The 20007-nt window shown below is 39.6% G+C and overlaps 1 protein-coding gene across 4 annotated transcripts in view; it reads right to left on the minus strand.

The window, feature by feature from the left end:
* Nucleotides 1-468: 468 nt before the first annotated feature.
* The window catches only part of ZFYVE26 (zinc finger FYVE-type containing 26), a 49244-nt gene continuing 29705 nt past the window's right edge, over nucleotides 469-20007 (minus strand). For all 4 annotated transcript variants that reach the window (XM_069017650.1, XM_069017649.1, XM_069017651.1 and 1 more), the window contains 15 exons: nucleotides 18688-18845; nucleotides 17560-17729; nucleotides 16205-16233; nucleotides 14044-14165; nucleotides 13736-13956; nucleotides 12973-13120; nucleotides 11659-11868; nucleotides 10612-10827; nucleotides 8373-8570; nucleotides 7867-8069; nucleotides 6862-7003; nucleotides 6253-6312; nucleotides 4792-4974; nucleotides 3919-3963; nucleotides 469-2832 (listed from right to left, as the gene is read on the minus strand). In XM_069017650.1, the coding sequence (XP_068873751.1) occupies nucleotides 2623-2832; nucleotides 3919-3963; nucleotides 4792-4974; nucleotides 6253-6312; nucleotides 6862-7003; nucleotides 7867-8069; nucleotides 8373-8570; nucleotides 10612-10827; nucleotides 11659-11868; nucleotides 12973-13120; nucleotides 13736-13956; nucleotides 14044-14165; nucleotides 16205-16233; nucleotides 17560-17729; nucleotides 18688-18845 (2315 nt within the window). In that variant the 3' untranslated portion in view covers nucleotides 469-2622. The remainder of the gene's footprint in view (nucleotides 2833-3918; nucleotides 3964-4791; nucleotides 4975-6252; nucleotides 6313-6861; nucleotides 7004-7866; nucleotides 8070-8372; nucleotides 8571-10611; nucleotides 10828-11658; nucleotides 11869-12972; nucleotides 13121-13735; nucleotides 13957-14043; nucleotides 14166-16204; nucleotides 16234-17559; nucleotides 17730-18687; nucleotides 18846-20007) is intronic.

A 20007-nucleotide genomic window follows, 5' to 3' on the forward strand; every position in this document is an offset into this window, starting at 1 on the left:
TTTTGCCCTTGCAGGTCAATGCTCTTCTCAAAGAAGTCTGATTTTAGATTTAACATAAGACATTAAATAAACATTTCCATAGACACACACCGATTCTCTCTGACCTTGAGCAAGTAATTTATACCTCTCAGCTGATCTGTAAAAAATGAGGAAACTAAAGCTCATTTAGCTGTCTCAAAGGGAGGCTTGTAAGGGAGAGTTAGATTAACTTGCAAAGCTCCCTAGAGCGGATTACTGAGCACACGCATGAGGCTGAACTACCTAGGCTACCTAGCTGCTGGAGGGACTTTAAAGATGAGATGTTCCAGTTGATCTAAATATTGAGGACACTCAGTAACAGAAACATTTGGCATGACAGAAAAATTATCCCCCTTCTAATTACTCTGCTAAGTATAGCCAAAAGCAAAATTAAGATCTAGAAAGAGACCCCTAGCTCTGCTGATATAAAAACTAAACAGAAAATACATGAACAGTCATAATACTTTATTTTTTTAATTGTAAACAAACCTTGGTCAGTAACAAAAAAATTCTTTTAAACTGGCAGTATTCAATCCCTTTTTGCTGCTCAAAAATTCAAAGCCCCTCGATAATTGCACTATTTATGACACAAGGTAATTAATCAGGGTCAAAATTCCAGTTCTGCTGGTACAAGAAAGATCCCTACGATTCCAGGTTAAGAACATCACATTACAACAAACACTATATAAAGTGCATCAGGTACAGTGCAAAGAGGTCAGGAAGAAAGGCAGGTATGGAACTGATAGGTCTGCATGGCAAACTCCACTCTCAGTGCTCTCTGCAGCTGAAGGAACTCGAGCAGAACAGGAGGTGTTACAGCAATGCAGTTCTGGATACCCACAAACAGTAAAGTCTCCTCCCCATAATCAGAGATTTAGAAATGACTGAAGCTATAGGTAGTGTCACATTTTAGGATTAGCCTGATGGCTGTAAGCTGATGGAAAGCTAGGTCAGTCTGGCCAAGGAAACAAAAGCTTTCATTAAAGTACGGCTCACTAATGAGATAATGCAAATCTGTGGTCAGGGGATTCTGAAAGCTACATGTGGTCATTTCTAATTGCTCTAGTGAGCAGAGCAGAGCACCTCCGAAGAGAGGTGTTTGTGTCAGCTCTTGAAAGCCTGAAGAAGATGGACCAAACCCTTTCTGACACCATGGAAGTCTGTTCTTTCATTATAGTGAGCTTGGGGATAGTGCAAAACTCTTACTTGACAGTCTCAATTACTTTATGTACTAAAAATATTTACAATTACATTACACTTCAGAAAACCTGGGGTTTTTTTGATGTAAACAACTTTTTAATGAGAAAGTGAATTAGTTTTCCTACTTGTGCTGAAATACATGTAAACAGCAAACACAAACTTCTCTGGAATGCCATGTTTTGTTCTTTTTTGAAGGTCCTACTACATTTGAATGTCTACCACATTTCTGCCCATTTCTCATGTCCCAATACTAGTTGCAGAGAAGCAGCTACTTTTTTCAGCATCCTTGAACACAGACATTACACAAAGATTGCTGCTTTTTTTCATAAAACTGATTACCTAGCACTTCCAGAGCAAAACCCATCAATATAGGATATGTCCAGTTTGGTGTTCTATTGTACTTGACAGGGACAGGTTATCCTGGTAATAAATAAATACATCCCTGTGTGACAGGGATACACACCACCTGTTCAATTTCACCACAGCTTGCTCTGTCTTTGCTATACCTGATGAAAAACTGTGGAAGTTTACTGTCAGTTATTCAGCCATAAAGCTGCATTGCAACAATTTATTGGGTATTACTGTAGTAAAGAAAGAGGCACGTGATTTTTCAACTATTTTGAAGGCTTATTTTCCCTTTGTACTCCCCTTACAGGATATGCCCTTTATAACTTCTTTCATCTAGTTGGCACTAGCCCAAGTGCCACATCTATGGCACACATCACACAGTGTGACTGGTAAACCTGCCATGAAGAATCAGTTCCTACCTTTTCAAACAAACTAAAAAAGCTGGGTACATATACTAGTGGTGTGGGGGGGGATAAAAAAGAAGTAGCAATGGTTTGTATAGAGGCTTAAAAAAAATCTCTGTGTTTTAGTCTTTGTAACAGAAGAACACTCCAATCTTGAAAATTTTACAGGAAGCATCACAAAAATTTTATACTCTAGGCTACACCGAGTTGATAAAAATTTTCTGTCCTCTCTCTATATGTTTTCTGGATTAAAAATAAAATACATATTATTAAGTTCAGTGCTTTTCAAAAAATATCAACCCCCCCAAAAATTAAAAACCAACAAAACCCAAAAACTAAAGTCAGAAACAGAAGTGCTCTCTTCCATACATCTAAATTCTTCCATACATCTAAATTCTTGTTCAGTTTGAAACTGTCCCCTCCCCCCATCAAAAAGAGAGCCAAAAAACACCCTGAGGTAGTGACTGTCAAAATACAGGACTGGCACTTGTAATTTAGTTCCCTTCCTTTCACCAGAGGCACATTAGCAGCATCCATTTGCCACCAACATCAGTCAACAGAGTTCCATTTTATGAAGAGAGTGCTAAAGCGGACACCTTTGAGCTGTAGTGAGGCCTTCTCCTTCGGTATGCTGGCCAATGTCAATTCCATATTACTTCCTAGAGCCCTGGGGAAGCCGATTTCTCACCTTGGGCTGGTGCACTGAGAGCCACTGGGCACAGATGGCCTTGACGACGTCATCGCCGCTGCTCTCGGCCAGCTGTCGCACGTGCTGGACCAGCTGCACGGCCCGGGCCTTCTCCTGCCGCACCGACACCAGGTACGCAGAACGCAGCTTGTTGCACATCATGTACGCCTGGATCTGAAGCATGAGAGGCAGTCAGAACTTGGTCAGAAAGCTGTAGCAAACCTAAGCAAGCTTAAGCAAGGACTCACACAGGAAATACTCAGTTCAGAAGCGTGTCATATGAGGCAGTAGCACCATATTACCAAACAGAAGGTGGCATGAAGCAGATCCCAGCAAAAAAGGTAGATAAAACAGGTGTTATTTTATTAAGTTTGTCTCTTGTAGAAACTCCTTTACTGTATGACCATGAAATTAGTATCAGGAGTCCTATCTTGTGCATTAATTACCATATCCTTATAGCAAAGAGTCTGAATCTGTCATTTTCTTCCACTGCTGGTTCTAGAACAATTCCCATCTTTCAGTGACAGATCTTACAGAAAAGCAGAATTAAAAGCCCATTTTCCAATCTACCTACAACAGTGGGTTTGTTATTCAGAGCAAACAGAGGACCGACACAAATCTTTAGATTTTACTCCCAGCTATGCCACTCAGGATCTACAACAATCTCCAAATGCTGAGTCACAGCCACATCTATAAACAGGCATCTACAGTTCACATATTTATGTGTAACTCTCCAGTGGCTTGGCTGGCTGGTATGAAAGCCAACAAAGAAATAAAATAGTTTAGGCTTCATTTCCTCTAAGAGAAAAAGTCTATCAGAAGTGGAGAAGTTTTATCGTTTAACTCTCAATCAGCACCGAAATAACATAATCCTGAAACAAAGCTGAAGTGGTCATCATTAGCTGTCTGCCATTACTAGAAACTTATGTAAACCTATGCAAAAAGTTGAAAACCAAAACCAACAGACCCACCAATGTGCCTCTCTGAAGTATCTTTCCTCCCATTCTAACAAATGCCCAGCCCTCACTCTGAGGACTCTCAAGGAACTAATAGGGATAGTCCCAATTGGTACTTGCATGTCATAGCTTTACAGTCACAAACACCATGGCCTTGAAGGATTCATTGTGATTTCTACAATCTAGGAAGTAGCCTTCAAAAACCTTATTTGCATGAGGATGAGAGAGGAGACAGTGGAAAAGAGCCTGCAAGCTGCAGATCAAAACTGGGCTGTTTAGCTCTTGCAACTGTGCTTTTACTTACCTTGTTTTCATCACTGTCCATATCCTGAATCAGATTATCGAGATCCTGTGTCCAAAGAAGGGAAAAAGTGTTCACATTCAAAGTGATAATAGTCTGCAAAACTTTACCCCATCAGGCATCAAACCCCTGTGGACAGGCAGGGCTGCTGAGATCACAGCAGGTGCTTAGACTGTCCCAACTGCAAGGCTTGCAGATGTAGAAAATACAAAAAAATACAAATTCTAATTCTTCCCTTTACCCACAGCTTTTCCTGCCTGCCACGTCTGTGGGGGGTCCCTAGAGAATGCTATGAGCCTGGGAGTCTCTCATGGACATGGCTCATGTTGCATGAAATGAATTTGTAGGTTCCCAGCACCCTAGCAGGAGTTGCCCCATGGCCCACCCTGACCCAAGGAGTGGACTGCATCCCCTAACCTAATTAACAGAACTAGTAGAGTGCATCTCCTTCCTTCACTGGAATGGAAGAAACACTGTGGCAGGCAAAGGGAATCACAAAATTGGTTTCCTATGGAGGCAGGAGGTTTCTGCCTCCACACATCCTCTGTGTTAGCCAGCAAAGCCTCACTGAAAGGAACACCTCCTGCTGCAATCAGCAGCATTTGGCAGGATCTTGTGAAGCACATGCTCTCTCCCCACCATGGGTATCCATTTGGGAAGTGCAGGGTAGGAGTGTGCTACCTACTTATTGTTTCCCCTCAGAGTACCTCGTACAAGGAAAACCATGCACTCCCACCTTTAAACTATGCCCATACTACGGAGCCAGAACATCTAAAGGACTCACTAAAAGAGCAGTACAGGCACCAGACTTCCCTGTAGCCTGTATTGTATATACCCTTTTTACTTCAAAAGGGACACAGTGCAGGATAGAATTACCTCAGCAGGAATGTTTTTGAACTCATTTAGACAGTTTAGGATAATGTTATCCCCATCATTTTTTGCTGCCACTCCAGACTCATTGACACACTTCAGGAGCTGCCGGATCTCGCTGTACTTCTGCTGCTTCACCAGCTGCTTGGCCACTTTGCTGTACACTTCTGTAGCCTCCAGCTGGAAGTCCTAGAGGTAGTTGGAACATCAGAGCAACATGTTGAATGTTCTCAACAAATTTTCTCAGAGGAAAACAACTGAGACAATCTCTCCTAAGGACAAAATACCACACCATGCTCCAAAAAGTCAAAGCTGTTTTGAGGGCCTCTGGTTTTCCACTCACCACTGCTCAGGGTTGACTTAAAGGTTTTCTATAACCAGACTGGTAAAAGTAAATCTCGCTTAAGAACAAGAATGCTGCTACCGCCTTATTTTCAGGAGTGGCAAAAAAATTCAGTTTTATTTCTTCTGGCAAAAGAGAGCCAGATAGAGCCCTATCCACCTCTCCCTCACTCAGCATGTTCCCACTGTATTTCTCCAGCTACCCCACCAGCAGTCACCCTTTGGATACACTAAACAGGAGGCAGTTGACCATTGTACACCTCCCACATGAGGGAAGAGATGATAAAAGCTGTGAACTGATCCTGCCATGAATAAGTAAAGAAAAAAAGGATGGAAATGGAAGTGATGATAGGCAGCTGGACTCGCTGCTCCATTTTTACTGGGGGTAATGGCTGCTGCTGCTGCTTAGAAGTGCTGTTTTTCTAAGGCTCTAGGCTCTCCATCTCTCTACAAACAGGAGTTCTGCCTTGTACATCCTGACCTGAAAGAAGGAGCAGGGCCTGCCACATCCACATTCTTTCGGTGTGCCACCTCTGTCCTAAAGTGGCCCAGCTCTACCATCTGGAACTATATGGATGAGAAACACTCAGGAGAGTTTGGAGGCTCATGAGCTATGCTGACTGATAAGCACTCAACTTCTACCCAGACATGAGGGTAGAAGAGGAGAGGTCCCCATTGAGAATTTCCAGTTAATTAGTTTTGCTCTCTCAAATCAGGAGAATAGAACAGAGAGAGCCCTGGCCTTATTTATTCACTGCCTTTGCATGACTATCATGAACTGCAGAGAGCTACGGCATGAGAAGTCTCTACACACATCTATGATTGTGGTTTGCCAGAGTTAAGACACTGAACAAGGTACACAGCAAAGGAAAAGCTGTACTTAATTCCTTTGTAGGACCCAATTAGTTTGGAAATGTCTTACTGAAACAGCATCTTAATTTCTTTACCAAGCTTCCACAAATATATGGACATGTAAGACTTGAACTTGTGACTTTTCTTGCAGGAAGTTTTTCTTTTGGGGGATTAAAATACATTTGGGGGGGGAAAAGGCTTTTGTTTAAACAATTGCTGCTTTCAAGAGTTACTTTGTAATAATATTGCTTGTTGTATCAAGTTTTTCCATACCTGGAGAACTCTAAATGCAATCCCAAACCCCTCCTCAATGTTTTTGCCTTCCAATATGACCTGAAAAGAGAGGCATAGACAAGTCTGGGGATGCACATTCCTTTTTCATTATGTACAGTTAAATAATATTAATGCAAATCCAGATTTTACCCAGAGGCCAAAAGAAAACGCATTACTTCAACAGAAAACAGCACCATCCCAAGAAGTACAGCAAATTATAGGGTCTGCTGTCACACACTGCTTCCCTGAGGGACATTAGGCAATTTACAGATGGAAATGAGCCAAAGTTAAGAATGGTTAGAATAATAGCATTATTTGCCTTACTTCCAAACATAATGGGATGCACAGTCAAAAGGAATATTACTATTTGTATTTTGGATGCACTGCCTCTGAAAATTTGAACTTTGAGGAGATGAGCTCTAGGTTCTCACATGTTCTCTGTTATTTTGAGGAAAAACATGAATTTTTCATAAATGATGGGTTGCATTCCTGCACAGGTAACTTGCCCATAAAAATACAAGAAGCTGCTCCAACCATCAAATGCTTCAACCTGCATGACAAACTAGTATTGATGAAAAATAGAGCTGTGTTTAAAATAGCAATTAGTACCTTGCAAGCAACATCCATTTTCATGTTATTGTTTCCAAAGAGTGTGGGCAAGGAGGAATCTGTCATTTGAGAGGTTCCTGAGCTCTCACACTGATGCAGGAACTTTGTTACTTCCATCTGCAGATCAACTGTATTGATGTGCCTAGATAGTGAAAAAATTCTGACCTTATTTTGTAATAGAGAAAGTGTCAATTATTATTTATGTGAACTTACTAATTTCTTCAATATCTTTCAAAAGAAGACATGCTTATAAACAATTATTTTAGTTGCTTTTTGACTTTGTCTATTGTGCAAGTCTGCAGCAGTATTACTTTTCAGATCTGTGCACTTAACGTGCATCACAAGATGAAGCTGAGCAATTATTCACATTATTTCAAAGGCGTGAGCCAGAGAATCTGGATCCCCAAATAAATATCTGTTCCTGCTTTTCCACCTCATCACACACACTCCCCTCCAGGTTTAAGTTAAGAGTCTAGCCTAAAAAAAAAAGAAAGAAAAAAGCCCCTGAGAAAAACAAGATATAAAATCCCAAATACAAGAGAGATCTGGCTAAATTTTCCCTCTGACTTTTGAATACAGGAATCCAGTTATCTCCGGCACCTATAGCTTGTACACAGTGCGATGTTTTGAGTTAACCCCAGTAGACAGTGAAGCACTACAAAGCTGCTTGCTTTTTGGAGAGGAAAGGAAGAGAAAAAAGCACTTGTGGATTGATGTATAATTGTCTATGCATTGTAGGATTCTTGTTTGTTTTTTAAATTAAAGGAGGGTAGTCTGATACACATACATCTTTTTAGCAGAAACAATTGCCCATCTCCTGGTTTGGATTGTTGGGGGGAAAAGTGATGGGAATCCTATACTTATAACTACATAAAAGCTGATTTGGATCAAGGACAACCGGTAAGTGTTAGCTAAAAGTCAACTTAAATGAAACCAATAAAAATCCCCAAAGTCTAAAGCCTGAATTTCCCCTGTTCTCAAACTTAGCTTCTTGTTTATAGATACCTCGACACATCTGTAGCAGACATTTTCTTCCGGAAAGTGAATGCCATTTTTTTCCTTCCTGAACTTCTTGAGACCTCCTGCAGATAGACTTTGAGATGGTCCTTGATCTTTAGAAGCCACGTCTGTTTTCCTCCAAGTTCAGTGTATGACTTTGCTCCATGAGTGAAAAATCTAATGCAGGTCATGGCAGCACGGACGTGATCCTGGAAGAAATGTACTGAGTACAAAGATGGACCACAGGACACCCCCATCAGTAATCACTGTCTGCACTAACAGGCTCACACAAAACAGAGCAGACAATGCTCTGTTTTCTTTAACACAACGTGCCAGATCCATGACATGGATCAGGTCAGCTATACTAAGACTCAAGCCTTTCTATGTTTTCTAGGATGTAAAGAAGCAAAAATATACTCATCCAGCATGCAGGTTTAGACCAAAGTAAATAACCAAAAGTCTGACAGTATTCAGCATTTCCCTGTAAGAGATGGCACTGTCCCTCAGCTTACCTTCATGAACTGCTGCAGCTCATATAGAATATGGTAATAGTTCTTTCTTTGCAAGTATTTGCAGGCTGCAATCAAGTAGACTCCCCAGCTTTCCAACCCTGGATCAATGGTTTCCAGCAAGTTCTCCAACATATGCAGTTTTCCACTTTCATAACTTGGAACGAAGATCCCTTCAATAAACACTTCTGATGGGGATTCCTACACAAACAGAAAGTAGCTTGAAGCAAAGCCACTGTGGTTTATTTTCCTTATGTAATATAAAGGCATATTAAGTGACAGAGATCATAAAATTAAGAAATAATTTACATTGGAAGGGATTTCTGGAGGTTATTTTGTTCAAAATCCCACTCAAAGAATGACTTCCAAGTTAGGTCATGCTGCTCTGGACTTGTCCAGTCAAGTTCTGAGCATGACAAAGTAGAGTGATTTAACAACCTCCCTGTGGCCCTGTTCCTGCGTCTAAACATATGCACCAGAAAAACCCCAAAACAAACAAAACCCAACAAACCCAAAAACCCTCCAAACAAACCCAAAACCTTTTTCTTTCTATCCAGTTGGAATTTCCCTTTCTCCCAATTGTGTCCATTGTCTCTTACCCTTTTACTGGGGACATATGAGATAAGCACGGCTCTATTTTCTCTATAGTCACCCGCTTGGTAGCTGAAAACAGCACACAGATCTTCCCTTGCCTTTTCTTACAGCAGGAAAAACCTAGCTCTATCAGTCTCCTCATAGATCAGGTGTTTCAGGCCCCTAGACACTTTGGTGGCCTTCAATTAGACTTGCTTCACTTTGACAGTGTCTGTTTTCTACTTGGCAACCCAGGACTGGGCACAGTTGTTCAGATGAAACCTCACAAGTAGTGACCTTCTTTCCCTGGCCTCTTGACCGTGTTCTTGCAAATGCAGCCTCACACATGCTTCTTTCCACAGTAACATTAATATGTGTCAGCAGGGCCCGCACATATGTTTTAAAGGCTTGATATGAAATTTTTTTAATTTTTTTTTTTAATATCTCAGAGTAAGATACAGGCAACAGAGTCTGTACACATAAAATGTATCCAAACAATCAACTGCAAAATGTTTAGTCAGAAGCTTAGTACCTTACAGCTTTTAGGGGAACAAACCCTTCTCTCTTGTTTGTATGACTACTACCAGTACCTTGGCTAAAACTTCCACATCAAATTGTCTGTCTAGAGTATTTTCCAAGTCTGCTACTTAAGAAGTGAAATTACATCACCTACGTTGTAAAAATATGCAACTTTTCTTTAAAAGTAAATTTAAACTGATGTAAAGGATAAGTTTAAAAAGCTAATTCAGTATGCAGACAACTACAAAAGTTTAGAATGACTGATGGTACAATGAGAAAGCAGAGCTTATAAGGCAACTTAATTTTCTATAACAAAGCTCATAAGCAGATAAAGATAATGGAAGTTGGTGTTTCAAGTTGTACATTCTCAATAAGAGTTATTTCAAATGACAAAAAAAAAATCAGTAATTCAAACCCAAGCACAGCAACTTAAAAAAGGAAACAAACAAAACACCACACTCAACAAGCTGGTGAGGTATAATGGATTCACATCTCCTAAGAAGCACCCTTAAAGTCTTAATAAGAACCTGGAGTAATTTCTAGGTTTCATTGTAGTTAAGCACCAATAGAACTGTTTACTCCAGAAATACTTAAGTCCTCCTATATTATGCAGTTTCCTTAAGGGAGAGCTGGAAACCACTTTTTGGGTTCCCTAGACTTCTTTCCTTCCTCTGTATTTCCTTATATTCCTAATGGTTACAGAAGTGCAAACATAGGTGAGCTGATTCAACAAACAATACTATGAGACAGAGGCACAGGAATAGAGAGTAGTGTCTAGTGTTATCTGCATGTTGCAATTCAAAATTTTCCTTCTCTCTTCTGAACTTTATGACAACAGTCCCAGGTTTTCAACTTTGTAGAAAAAAGACAAAGCGCTGTTGATGCAGGACCTCTACAAAAGAACCAAAACGGGACTTTCTCCTCTCTAGAAACCCCTGTTTCAACACAAGGGGGAAGAGAGATTAAACACAAGATGTAAAGATCAAAGTTGTTTTTCTGTCTCACTGAATTCTTGTCAGTCACTGGATAGTTTGTATCACAACATTTCAGGACATCAGCAAACTCCTGTGCAGATAACCACTCAAACACTGCATGATGCTCATTGCTGTTTTTCAAATTTCAATTTTAGTGTGAAAATTGAATTACTCACCTTATTTAACAAGTGAAGCAGTGCTTCTCTCATACAGTCATGCCTCATGTAAAAGCTTATTATTGCCAGATCAGTGCTGTAACTATGTAAATAGAACAAGCACTCCTGATAGTAGCTGTTGTGTTGAATCTTCCCCTCACACATCATCTCCAGAGACAGACTTCTTGTTCTCACTGTTGCTTCAAGTTCCCTCAATGTGGCAAAGTAATCATCATCCTGCCATTAACATAGAGAACCAATAATAGGTGATGAGCAAGAGAAAACCTTCTTTTCAGATAGGTCTTGTCACTCAGCCCTGAAACATTTGTTACTGCTGTGTTTAAAATAGATATTGCTTTAGAGGGGTGAGATTTCAGAAATGTTTTTATAAACACTAGACTGGAATCCTGCTATCAACAGAAGTACTGAATGCTGCTGTAGCCAGCATAGCTGTTTCCAAGGACAGGTTTCCAGGCTTACTTAAAAAAAAAATCCAGTGTCAACAGCTACTTCAACAACCCAGTTCAAACAGGCTTTTTTATTCTCCTAAAATATGTACTTGGTCTTTCATCATCATGATTCTGCAGTTATTTAGTACAAAAAGTAATTTTTTGGTACTGAATCGGAATTCCAAACCATTTAATAGTGGTTTTTGATGAGAGGAGTGGGAAAGCATTTGAAAGTCTTTGAACTTCTGAAAAGTTATCAGAGTTTCAGTAGAAAATTTGCATCACTGCAGCATCACAAAATACTGCTGGGATTGAGTTTAGCTTTCCTAGACTGTAGTAATGGTCCATTATCTGGTACAGCCTCTTTTCCCTCCACAAAGTATGTCCCAAATTGCTATAAAATCCTATGATCTGGTTCTCAGGCACCACTTGAATGTAATGAAACAGCTAAAAAATTTCTCAACAATGTTCAGTTTGCAATACACAATCATGACAAAGAAGGAAAAGAAACACCCTAACACCTGATATTGTAAAATGCATTGCTGTAAGATGTGTACTAAAACACCATTACTGGGCTTTGCCATAGCCCTTCAGAGCAGACAGAGGAGAAGATTCTTACTGCAATGAGTACTGGCTTCACTGTGGACTCCAGGTACTGTATCACATCCTGGACCAGCCTTGAACCATGGTTCAGCTGGTTTAGATCCATAGGTGGCTTTAAACATCGGTTAAACTTCTCTCTTGCTGAATTTAAATTTCCAGCTTTAAGGCAAGCCATGCCCCAGGCATGCCATGCTCCACCTGGATCCAATCCAGATTTTGTAGAAACCTAAATTCAAAATCATTTGTTAATATTACAACACAGTCCCAGTATAGAAAATAGGAAAAATGGCTTATCACACAGTCTGTGATTCTGACCCTTCCCTTCCTAGAGCACATTTCCCATAAAAAACAAACAACTAAAAAAACACATGAAAAACCCATGCTGATTATTTGCATATTACTGGCACAAAAGGCCAACTACCAAAACACCCCGTGATCTCCAAATGTGGAAGTATTTTTTATTGTACAAGTTTAAACTACTGTTTATCTGGGAAACTTCAGTTCATGAGTTCTAAAACAGGACATTTTCACATCTACTTTTCTAAAGCAGGTGATTTTTACAGAGCAGAATTCATCAGGTTTGTGGTTCTAAAAAAGGCAACAGAACATGCTTCACGAACTGCCAAGATATTTTTTATTTCATACAACTTTGCTGACAAAATTTATTCCTGATTTTCTTTAATAGACCAGCTGCTTTTAAACAAGAACTATTTCTGTTCAAATAGGTCATCTATTCTTGCTGTTTATTACTGATTAACAAGTCATAATACTATTTGTAGTATCATAATCCTGTATTTAACGAAGCGCAATGCCAAAACAGAGGCTTACAAAATCCTGGGAGCCAGAGGAAGACGATAAACCACACCGGATGAGCTCTGATGTACAGATTTGCCAACATTGCTAATTTCCAAATAAATGTTTGGTAAAGGTGCCTTACAAATGTCTGCTGTCAGATTACAGACAAATAGAATCTAACATATAAGCTTCAGATAAAGTCCTGCCACAAAGGGTGTGTCATCCCTTCTACTGGCTGCAGGATTCCTCCATTTAATGACTTCCCTGCAGTTAGTCCATTCCAATCTTAACTGTACCAAGAAACAAGGCCACTTATCCTTCCCTTTGGCAGCCTGCTCCACAGCAGGACTTCTCCTCCTCAGAAGTTTTTTCCAGTGTTCAGAAAATTATTTCTTCCATGTTTAGAAATTTAATCTCAGTTTGTAACTGTTTAAATATTTTCCATTTCACACATCACATCCATCTGAATTCAGGAGGGAGGAACACAAAAGCCACTACAGAAGCATTAACACTGACATTCCTCCACTGGCATTACCTCTATTGCTAGTTGATAGTACTCTGCTTCCAAAAGCTGATTTCTCAATCTTGTTACTGCTGCTGGGAGAAGAATCTGATCCAAAGATGGCACTGGACGGTAGGCAGCAGCAACCAAAATATTCAACACATCCACTTTGCTGATGTAGCTAAACAAATACATACACTTTCACTATTATCATACATTAAAGAACTTTATGTCAAAGATGACTCTTAGGACAGTGGTTTCTAACCACCAGTACACAGGCTTCTCTATCCACCATACTATCCCTTTCAGAATATTTGTTATTGTTTGGGGTTTCTTTGCCATGTTCAGTGTAACACACTGACTGCAGACACCAGCTATAGGTTACCAAATCAAAACAGTATATGTGAAATTTATATACCACTCCTGGCACCTCAAGCTCTGTAAGACAAAATGTGAGGAAGTGTAAAATGTTCATTCTAAGGAGCATAGGTTTAAAATCCTGTATGAAAATACAGAATGAAAGCAGAAACACAATATCATAAATAAAATATGTACTCATCTTTGTGAATCATTTCTTCCTAGTCAGAGAATTCTCTCAGTAATCGTTAAGTAGTCATATTACTTGAACTAATACGACTTATTTGAACTTTCACATTATTCCTGCATTATAAACTTCTCATTTAAACTGTCCACAGTACAAACACAAAACAACCCTCCTACCTCCACTCCTCAGTGAAAAAAGATAATGCTCGCGACAGTACCTCAATACATCCTAGTGAATATCTGAGTAAGTCACCTGTCACAGAGAGCTAGGTCCTGGCTCCTTCCAGCTTTTACAAACATCATTTTAGCACTGAAGAGCAATTGTTTCATGATGTCCATAAGGAGTCCAGCATCCATCTCAGGATTAGTGAGCCCTTGGGACAACTTGCAGCAGTGTTCTATCAGTTGGTGGCCACACGCTATACTGTCACTGTGCAGGCTAAGGATGGCAATGCATAAGGAAGAGCTGGGAGCCTGACAATTTGAGGAAAGACAGACAAATATAGGTATTGAGGTAGTTCTCCAGTGGAATGCTTATACTGGACTCTCTCCAGACCTCACCTGTTCATAATAAAATTCACTGCGTACAATTTCATTCTCCTCTTCGTTCAGGGAAAAAATCCATTCAAGATCAGTTGCCTTGGGTATTTGTACCACTGTGGAATATTCATTATTAGAAGTTTCTACAGCAAAAAAGAATGTTTACCAGGTAAAATCATTGCACAAGAAGCAACAAAGGACACATAATGCAGAGCATTCCTATCTCTCATAAAACAGTCATTTACAATCCTCTCACGTGCCACTTCCTGCCAGCATCACATGTTCAGCACAGATCACAGAAACATTTCCTTCCCTCAGCAGGCTACCAAACAGTACCTAAACTTACTAGCACTGTTACCAAAAACCGGCTCCAGTAACATATTTTCGAATGATTTTTTTAACTCCTACACTACTGGGCATCAAGTACAGCAGCCTTCCCTCAGGCAACTTATCATATATTTCTGAGCAGGAAGGAACTGGAAATAAGAGAGCTGTGGGTTTCAGCTCAAAGGGGAAAATAACAAAAACAGTTGTAAAAGAAAGGGTAAATTGACTCAACCACCTCTATTTTCTTTCCAAAACTAAGGTGATTTGACCATAGAGTCCAGAAGCTTTAAGATGAAAGATTGCGAGAAGATGATCTAACTCCCAATGTTAAATTTTCATATAAAATAGTACTGCAGAAAATTGGAGTTCGGATCAAATAATTCAAGAAATATAATTTCTGTGAAAAGTAGTTTTCTTTCCTCCAGATTAAAGAAATAGTTATTTTGAAATTTGTAACCCAGAATAGTTATAAATCAAATACTGTCTGTCATCTGAGTGTAGCTGAGAATGCATAAGCCCTCTGGTGCTCAAGTTTGTGATTGTGGTTCCAAAAAAACAATGGCCAATCTCACAATGGCAAGAAATGAAGAGTAATGACAATTTGCTACTCTTTCCTCTGATCAGCTTCCTCTGGGAAAAAAAAAATTAAAAGTCTCAAAACTTACTGGTTTAGATTTTACATCCTTTTTTAGAATGTTGAGTAACTAAAACTGTAGGGTGAATTAAAAAACCAAAGCAACTAAAGCCAACCAAAACCCAACATCCCCCCCTCACTTTTCCAAACTGAACTGGAAACTGAATTGGCAAAAATAAACTAGGCTAGAAAACATCTGATAAGCCTTCTTCACAGTCTTATCAGGTAAGTTAGAAAAGCAAAATAAAACTCTTTCCCTCTTAAATCTCAGGATTTCCACATTCCTCTTATCCACTCTTACTGAATGGATCTCATAGGTCCAGTGATGTGTAGCAATGCTACACAAAAGCTGTTTCAGTCTTGAAACAAAGGTAGCAGTAAAGCAAACTTCCACTAACAGCAGAGGAAAAAATGCTCAAATAGCCCATCATACTTAAAAAAGGAACAAGTGAGGAAAAGTATTCATATTTGCTTTGTAGAACACACACACAATGCAAATTTTGCAGCATGTTTCATGCTACTGTTATAAGCACTTCAAATAACTGTGTCTTGTCCTGACAGAATTTCACATTGCTGTAGGAAAATTTTGCAGAATCACCTGAAACACCAGAATTAGCAAAACCAGTAAATACCTTCTGAGGAAAAATGACAGAGAAATAGTCAATTAAATTTTGGTATTGTTCCTGAAGCTTTATGATATTAGATGTGGAAACTGAGTCACCAAAGAGCAATTATTATATTCACACAAGCAGCACAGGAGATGGAACTCAGGACACAACCAGACCCATGAGAGGGCCTCATCCTGTGCTACATACAGGCAGCATGGGGTATGAAACACCACAGCACACTGCAGTGGTATTCAAATATAAATTTGAATACCACTGCTCCGTAGTGGGCTAATTAATTCCCACTCATACCACTGCTTCTCACTGACTGTTTCTAGAATGCAAAGTGGATTCTCCAACTGTTTTTCAATTCCTTTCTTGAAGATCCATCCAACACATTCGATATTGGCTCAGATATCTCTCCTAAGTCTCAATTTCCATTCACAGAAGTTTGAAACACTAAATTTCAGCCTGCACACTCAAAACCCATCAGCAGTATTTTGCAAATGAAGTTTTGATCACCCTTTAGCTGCAACTAGGTGTATCAGCTTCCAGTATCTAACTGCTAATCAGGCACTTTAAAAAAATCGAGGTTTAACATTACTCCATTCCTTACCTTCCACTTGGTCCTGCTCTTCTTTTCTGCTGTAATAAAATGACAGAAAGAACCATCATGCCTACTCCAGTACACTGGGGGAAACATGGTTTTAAGGGAGACATCAATACAGCTAGCCTCCTCAGAACACTATAGTGTAAAAAACCAACATCTATCCCTACCTGTCCCCTTCAACACACTTCCCTGCCTCTACCTCCTTCTGTTTGGAAATCTAAGATCCTGCCTCTGCATTGTTGAATTTCAACTGCACTAAGAAATTGGTTCTTAGCACCTTCTGTAGGAACAGTACTGCTGCACACATCATAAAAAAGCAGACACTGAGAACAAGAACTGCCCCGTACCAGGACATGTCAGAGCTAAAATGAAGTCTTTGGTATCCAGGTCTCAGTCCTCGAGATTTATTTGGGTTTGATACACAAACAGGGCGAGTATGAAAAACCCCAGACAGTTAATTAAAACCTGGCAGGTGGCATTCAAGCTCAGTGCTGGGTGCTGCTGGCCTAATCTGGCAGTGTGAGCAATCATTCTGACACAAACTGTTCACCTGCAAGTGACTGCTTGTTTTTTCACAGATTCCTCTTCAGATCTGCACAGATTTGCTCTTTTCCAAGGAAGCCTGCTGATACTGCCATAGCGGATACTGCTATCTTCAGGCTTGATAGGAAAAGGGGAAATGCATCTGAAAGCATGGCTGGAAAAGGTAAATCTTACTCTCTGTGACCCTGTCAAGACCGCTCAAGGTCACAGAGAGTAGAATTCTTTCCAGATGCACTTTTCACCAGCTGGCCTGTGTCCACACAATGAATTTCAGTCCAATTCTCAGCTGAAAGCAACTACATAATGAAAACCTGTCATCACAGCTGTCCCTTTTATTAAAGGCAGTTTCAAAGCCTATCTAATCAGGAAGTTGCTTTTTAATTCCCAAGAGTTCAGGGGGTCATAATCAAGGGATTATGGACTAACTAAAACACTGATACGTTCAGCAGAGCTAGTCAACAAGCAATATTAATCCAGGAGCCCAGTATACTGCAAGGAACTTTGTCACACTGTAGCAATTTGTGCTGTTTTGCATCAAAGCATTCAATTCTTAGGTTAGTGATTAACTAATGCTAAAGAATTATTTATACTTAAAGAATTAAAGAATTTGTTGCCTGGCACTCTAATGTTCTTTCCAATGTGAAAAGTAAACTGAGGCATAAGGAACATTCCCACACCTACCAAACCTAAAAATCCCAACAGCTGGAGGCCAAAAAGCTGATGTTATGTTATCCAGATAAATCCAAATGCTTATGTCTCTCTTATTCCATTCATGCACTCTGCTGAAACTTGAGGAGAACTAGGACAGAAGGACTTACTTGCTTGTGTCTTGCACCAAGCCAGGCACGTTTTCTCTGTTGTAGTAGCTATAGCACTGATCACACACACGAGACAGATTTTCTCTGCAAGCTTCTATTTCCATTTTCTTGGTGGAGCAAGAGCTGCACACCAGCCTGCCACAGCGCCTGCAGTGATGGCGCCTGTTAAACTAAGCAAGAGGTCATGGATGAGCCACAAAGAGAATTTACTGAAGTCTTCTCCTGTATCTCTCCACACTCATGAGTAAACTTACTCCATTTGAAGAGAGGAAACACCATGCAGGACAAGGCTTTTCAGAATTATACAGCGATTGATTCTCCCTGTTAAAATTCCTTTTTGAAGAAGGCATAGTAAATAAAAAAAAAATCAAGCCCCAAACCCAGAGGCCAGTATTTAAGATATGTTTGCAGCAAGCCTTGGGCATTCTATTACTTCAATGATTCCAGTTTTGATCACAAAGCTAATCAGATCATGCCCTGGAAAAGCTGAAAGCTGTAGACTGTTTTTCTGATACCATTGTAGTAATTTCCAAATTCAAAAGCAACAGATACTTTTGAGAAAGCAGTACTGTTTCTAAGCAGTAGAAGATAACAGACTGCCAGCACACCTGCAAAATTAAAAATTAATCTTCTCCCTTAGAGCATCAATGCAGTTGCTCAAGTACTCTATGAAACAATAGGTTTTATAAAAGTATGACCAACAGCAAGTTTTATAAAAGTATAACCAACAGCAAAGATTTAATTTTCTATACTTGTAATCTGAATCTTATGGTGATCAAGTTATTTCTTGCCAGCACAGTCAACTAGACAGCCTTTTGAAATATTAATACTGCTGTTGTTAAACATTTTTGAGATCCCATAGTTGTCTTCTGTCTGATGACCAGATTTCCTCTTTAGGCTCTATCACTTCACAGAGCTCTGCAAGGAGCTAACTGTTGCCAGTCTCCTTGACCACCCTAAATAAAAACCAATGGTTAAATACCAAAGGACTGGCAATCTCATTGGGCCTATGGTGATGCAGACAAACCTGCTAAAATAGCTTGGGTCTTTCAGGAAACAGACTATGAGGAAGTGTTCATATTAAGGTCACAGTTCTAGGAATGTCTGTACTTCATTTTTGCTCCTTACCATAGTGAAGCGTTCAGTTTTGCAAACCATACATATCGTTTCAGTGTCATCGGGTATCCATTGCTGCTTTGGTGGTGGCTTCTCAGGAGGCACAAATTCATGAGGAAACAAGTTCTGCTGCAGACTCCTGTCTCTGGGACTTGCAGATATGGTTACACCTGAAAATGAGCCAGGCCAAAAAAAAACATGGAATGGGATTTAAGCTGTTTAATAGCATCTCAAGTACCAGAAAACTCTATAGACTTAATGAGGCTATAAGATCTTTCTGCCTCACAAGTTGACTATCATTATCTTTCAGCTAGGCATGGCAGAATAACATTGTGTAAGGAATATATATGCTTTAAACTAGGATTGTAAGATTGTAAACTTATAGTACTTCAATGCTCATAAGCAAAAGTACATACTTATTAAGAGACCATTACCATAACAATTAGAGAGATATAAAACAACTTGTCAACATCTGTTCTTGTATTACATGCAGAGACTTGGAGAAGGAAGAAAAAAAAATACCATGGTCATTGGATGCCAAAAAGCAATATAGCATAAAACAGAATATTAATTATACCCAGTGCTGACACTCCTGAAGATGGGGAGTTTCCTTTGTTATCTTAGGAGAGATGTGCTATGAATAGCAACAGCATATCCCTCCCTATTCTGGTCCCCTTTTCAATCTACAGTGGGGAAATCAGTTCACAGAGGCAGGAATTTAAGTCTGGCCTTTGGGATCTTTGACCCCGACAATGAAATACTCATTGAATGAAGTTTACAGTATTAGATAGGCTTTTAGTTTATATGATGTGAGTCAGTTACACAACAGATTAATGAAAATGTTCAACATGTCACTGCAGGCCTGCAAGCCACCTTCTGTGTACATGAATATGAAATTAAGAAGAACAAAAATCTCCATTTCACTAAAGCTAACTAATTCTCATTCAAGTAGATACGAGATTGCAAAGAAATATTAAAGGACAATGCATTCAAGTTTTCTAACAGGAATAGAGATATTAAGCTGACCATTATAAGAAAAAATGGAAGAGCTACACAGCCCAATCCAAAACACTGCTATCCCTTCCTGTAAGCAAGAGAGTCTTCAGTTCAGGATACAGAACCGGGAAATTGTTCAGACACACTACACTGTAGATCAGGATATCATTCTGCAGTTCTAGTTCAGACCCATCACTTCCTGAGAATCATCATCCTTGGAGGTCTGAGGATATTCTTGGTTAGTCTTTCCCTGAGAGCACACACAGACTGTGCATCTCTTGCATTAGTTGCTGAATAGAACCTACAGAAGAATTTTTGGTTGTTTCTTAGCTAAAA

This window comes from Aphelocoma coerulescens, chromosome 5 (genome assembly GCF_041296385.1).
Source record: "Aphelocoma coerulescens isolate FSJ_1873_10779 chromosome 5, UR_Acoe_1.0, whole genome shotgun sequence".
In the NCBI taxonomy this organism is placed as follows: domain Eukaryota; kingdom Metazoa; phylum Chordata; class Aves; order Passeriformes; family Corvidae; genus Aphelocoma; species Aphelocoma coerulescens.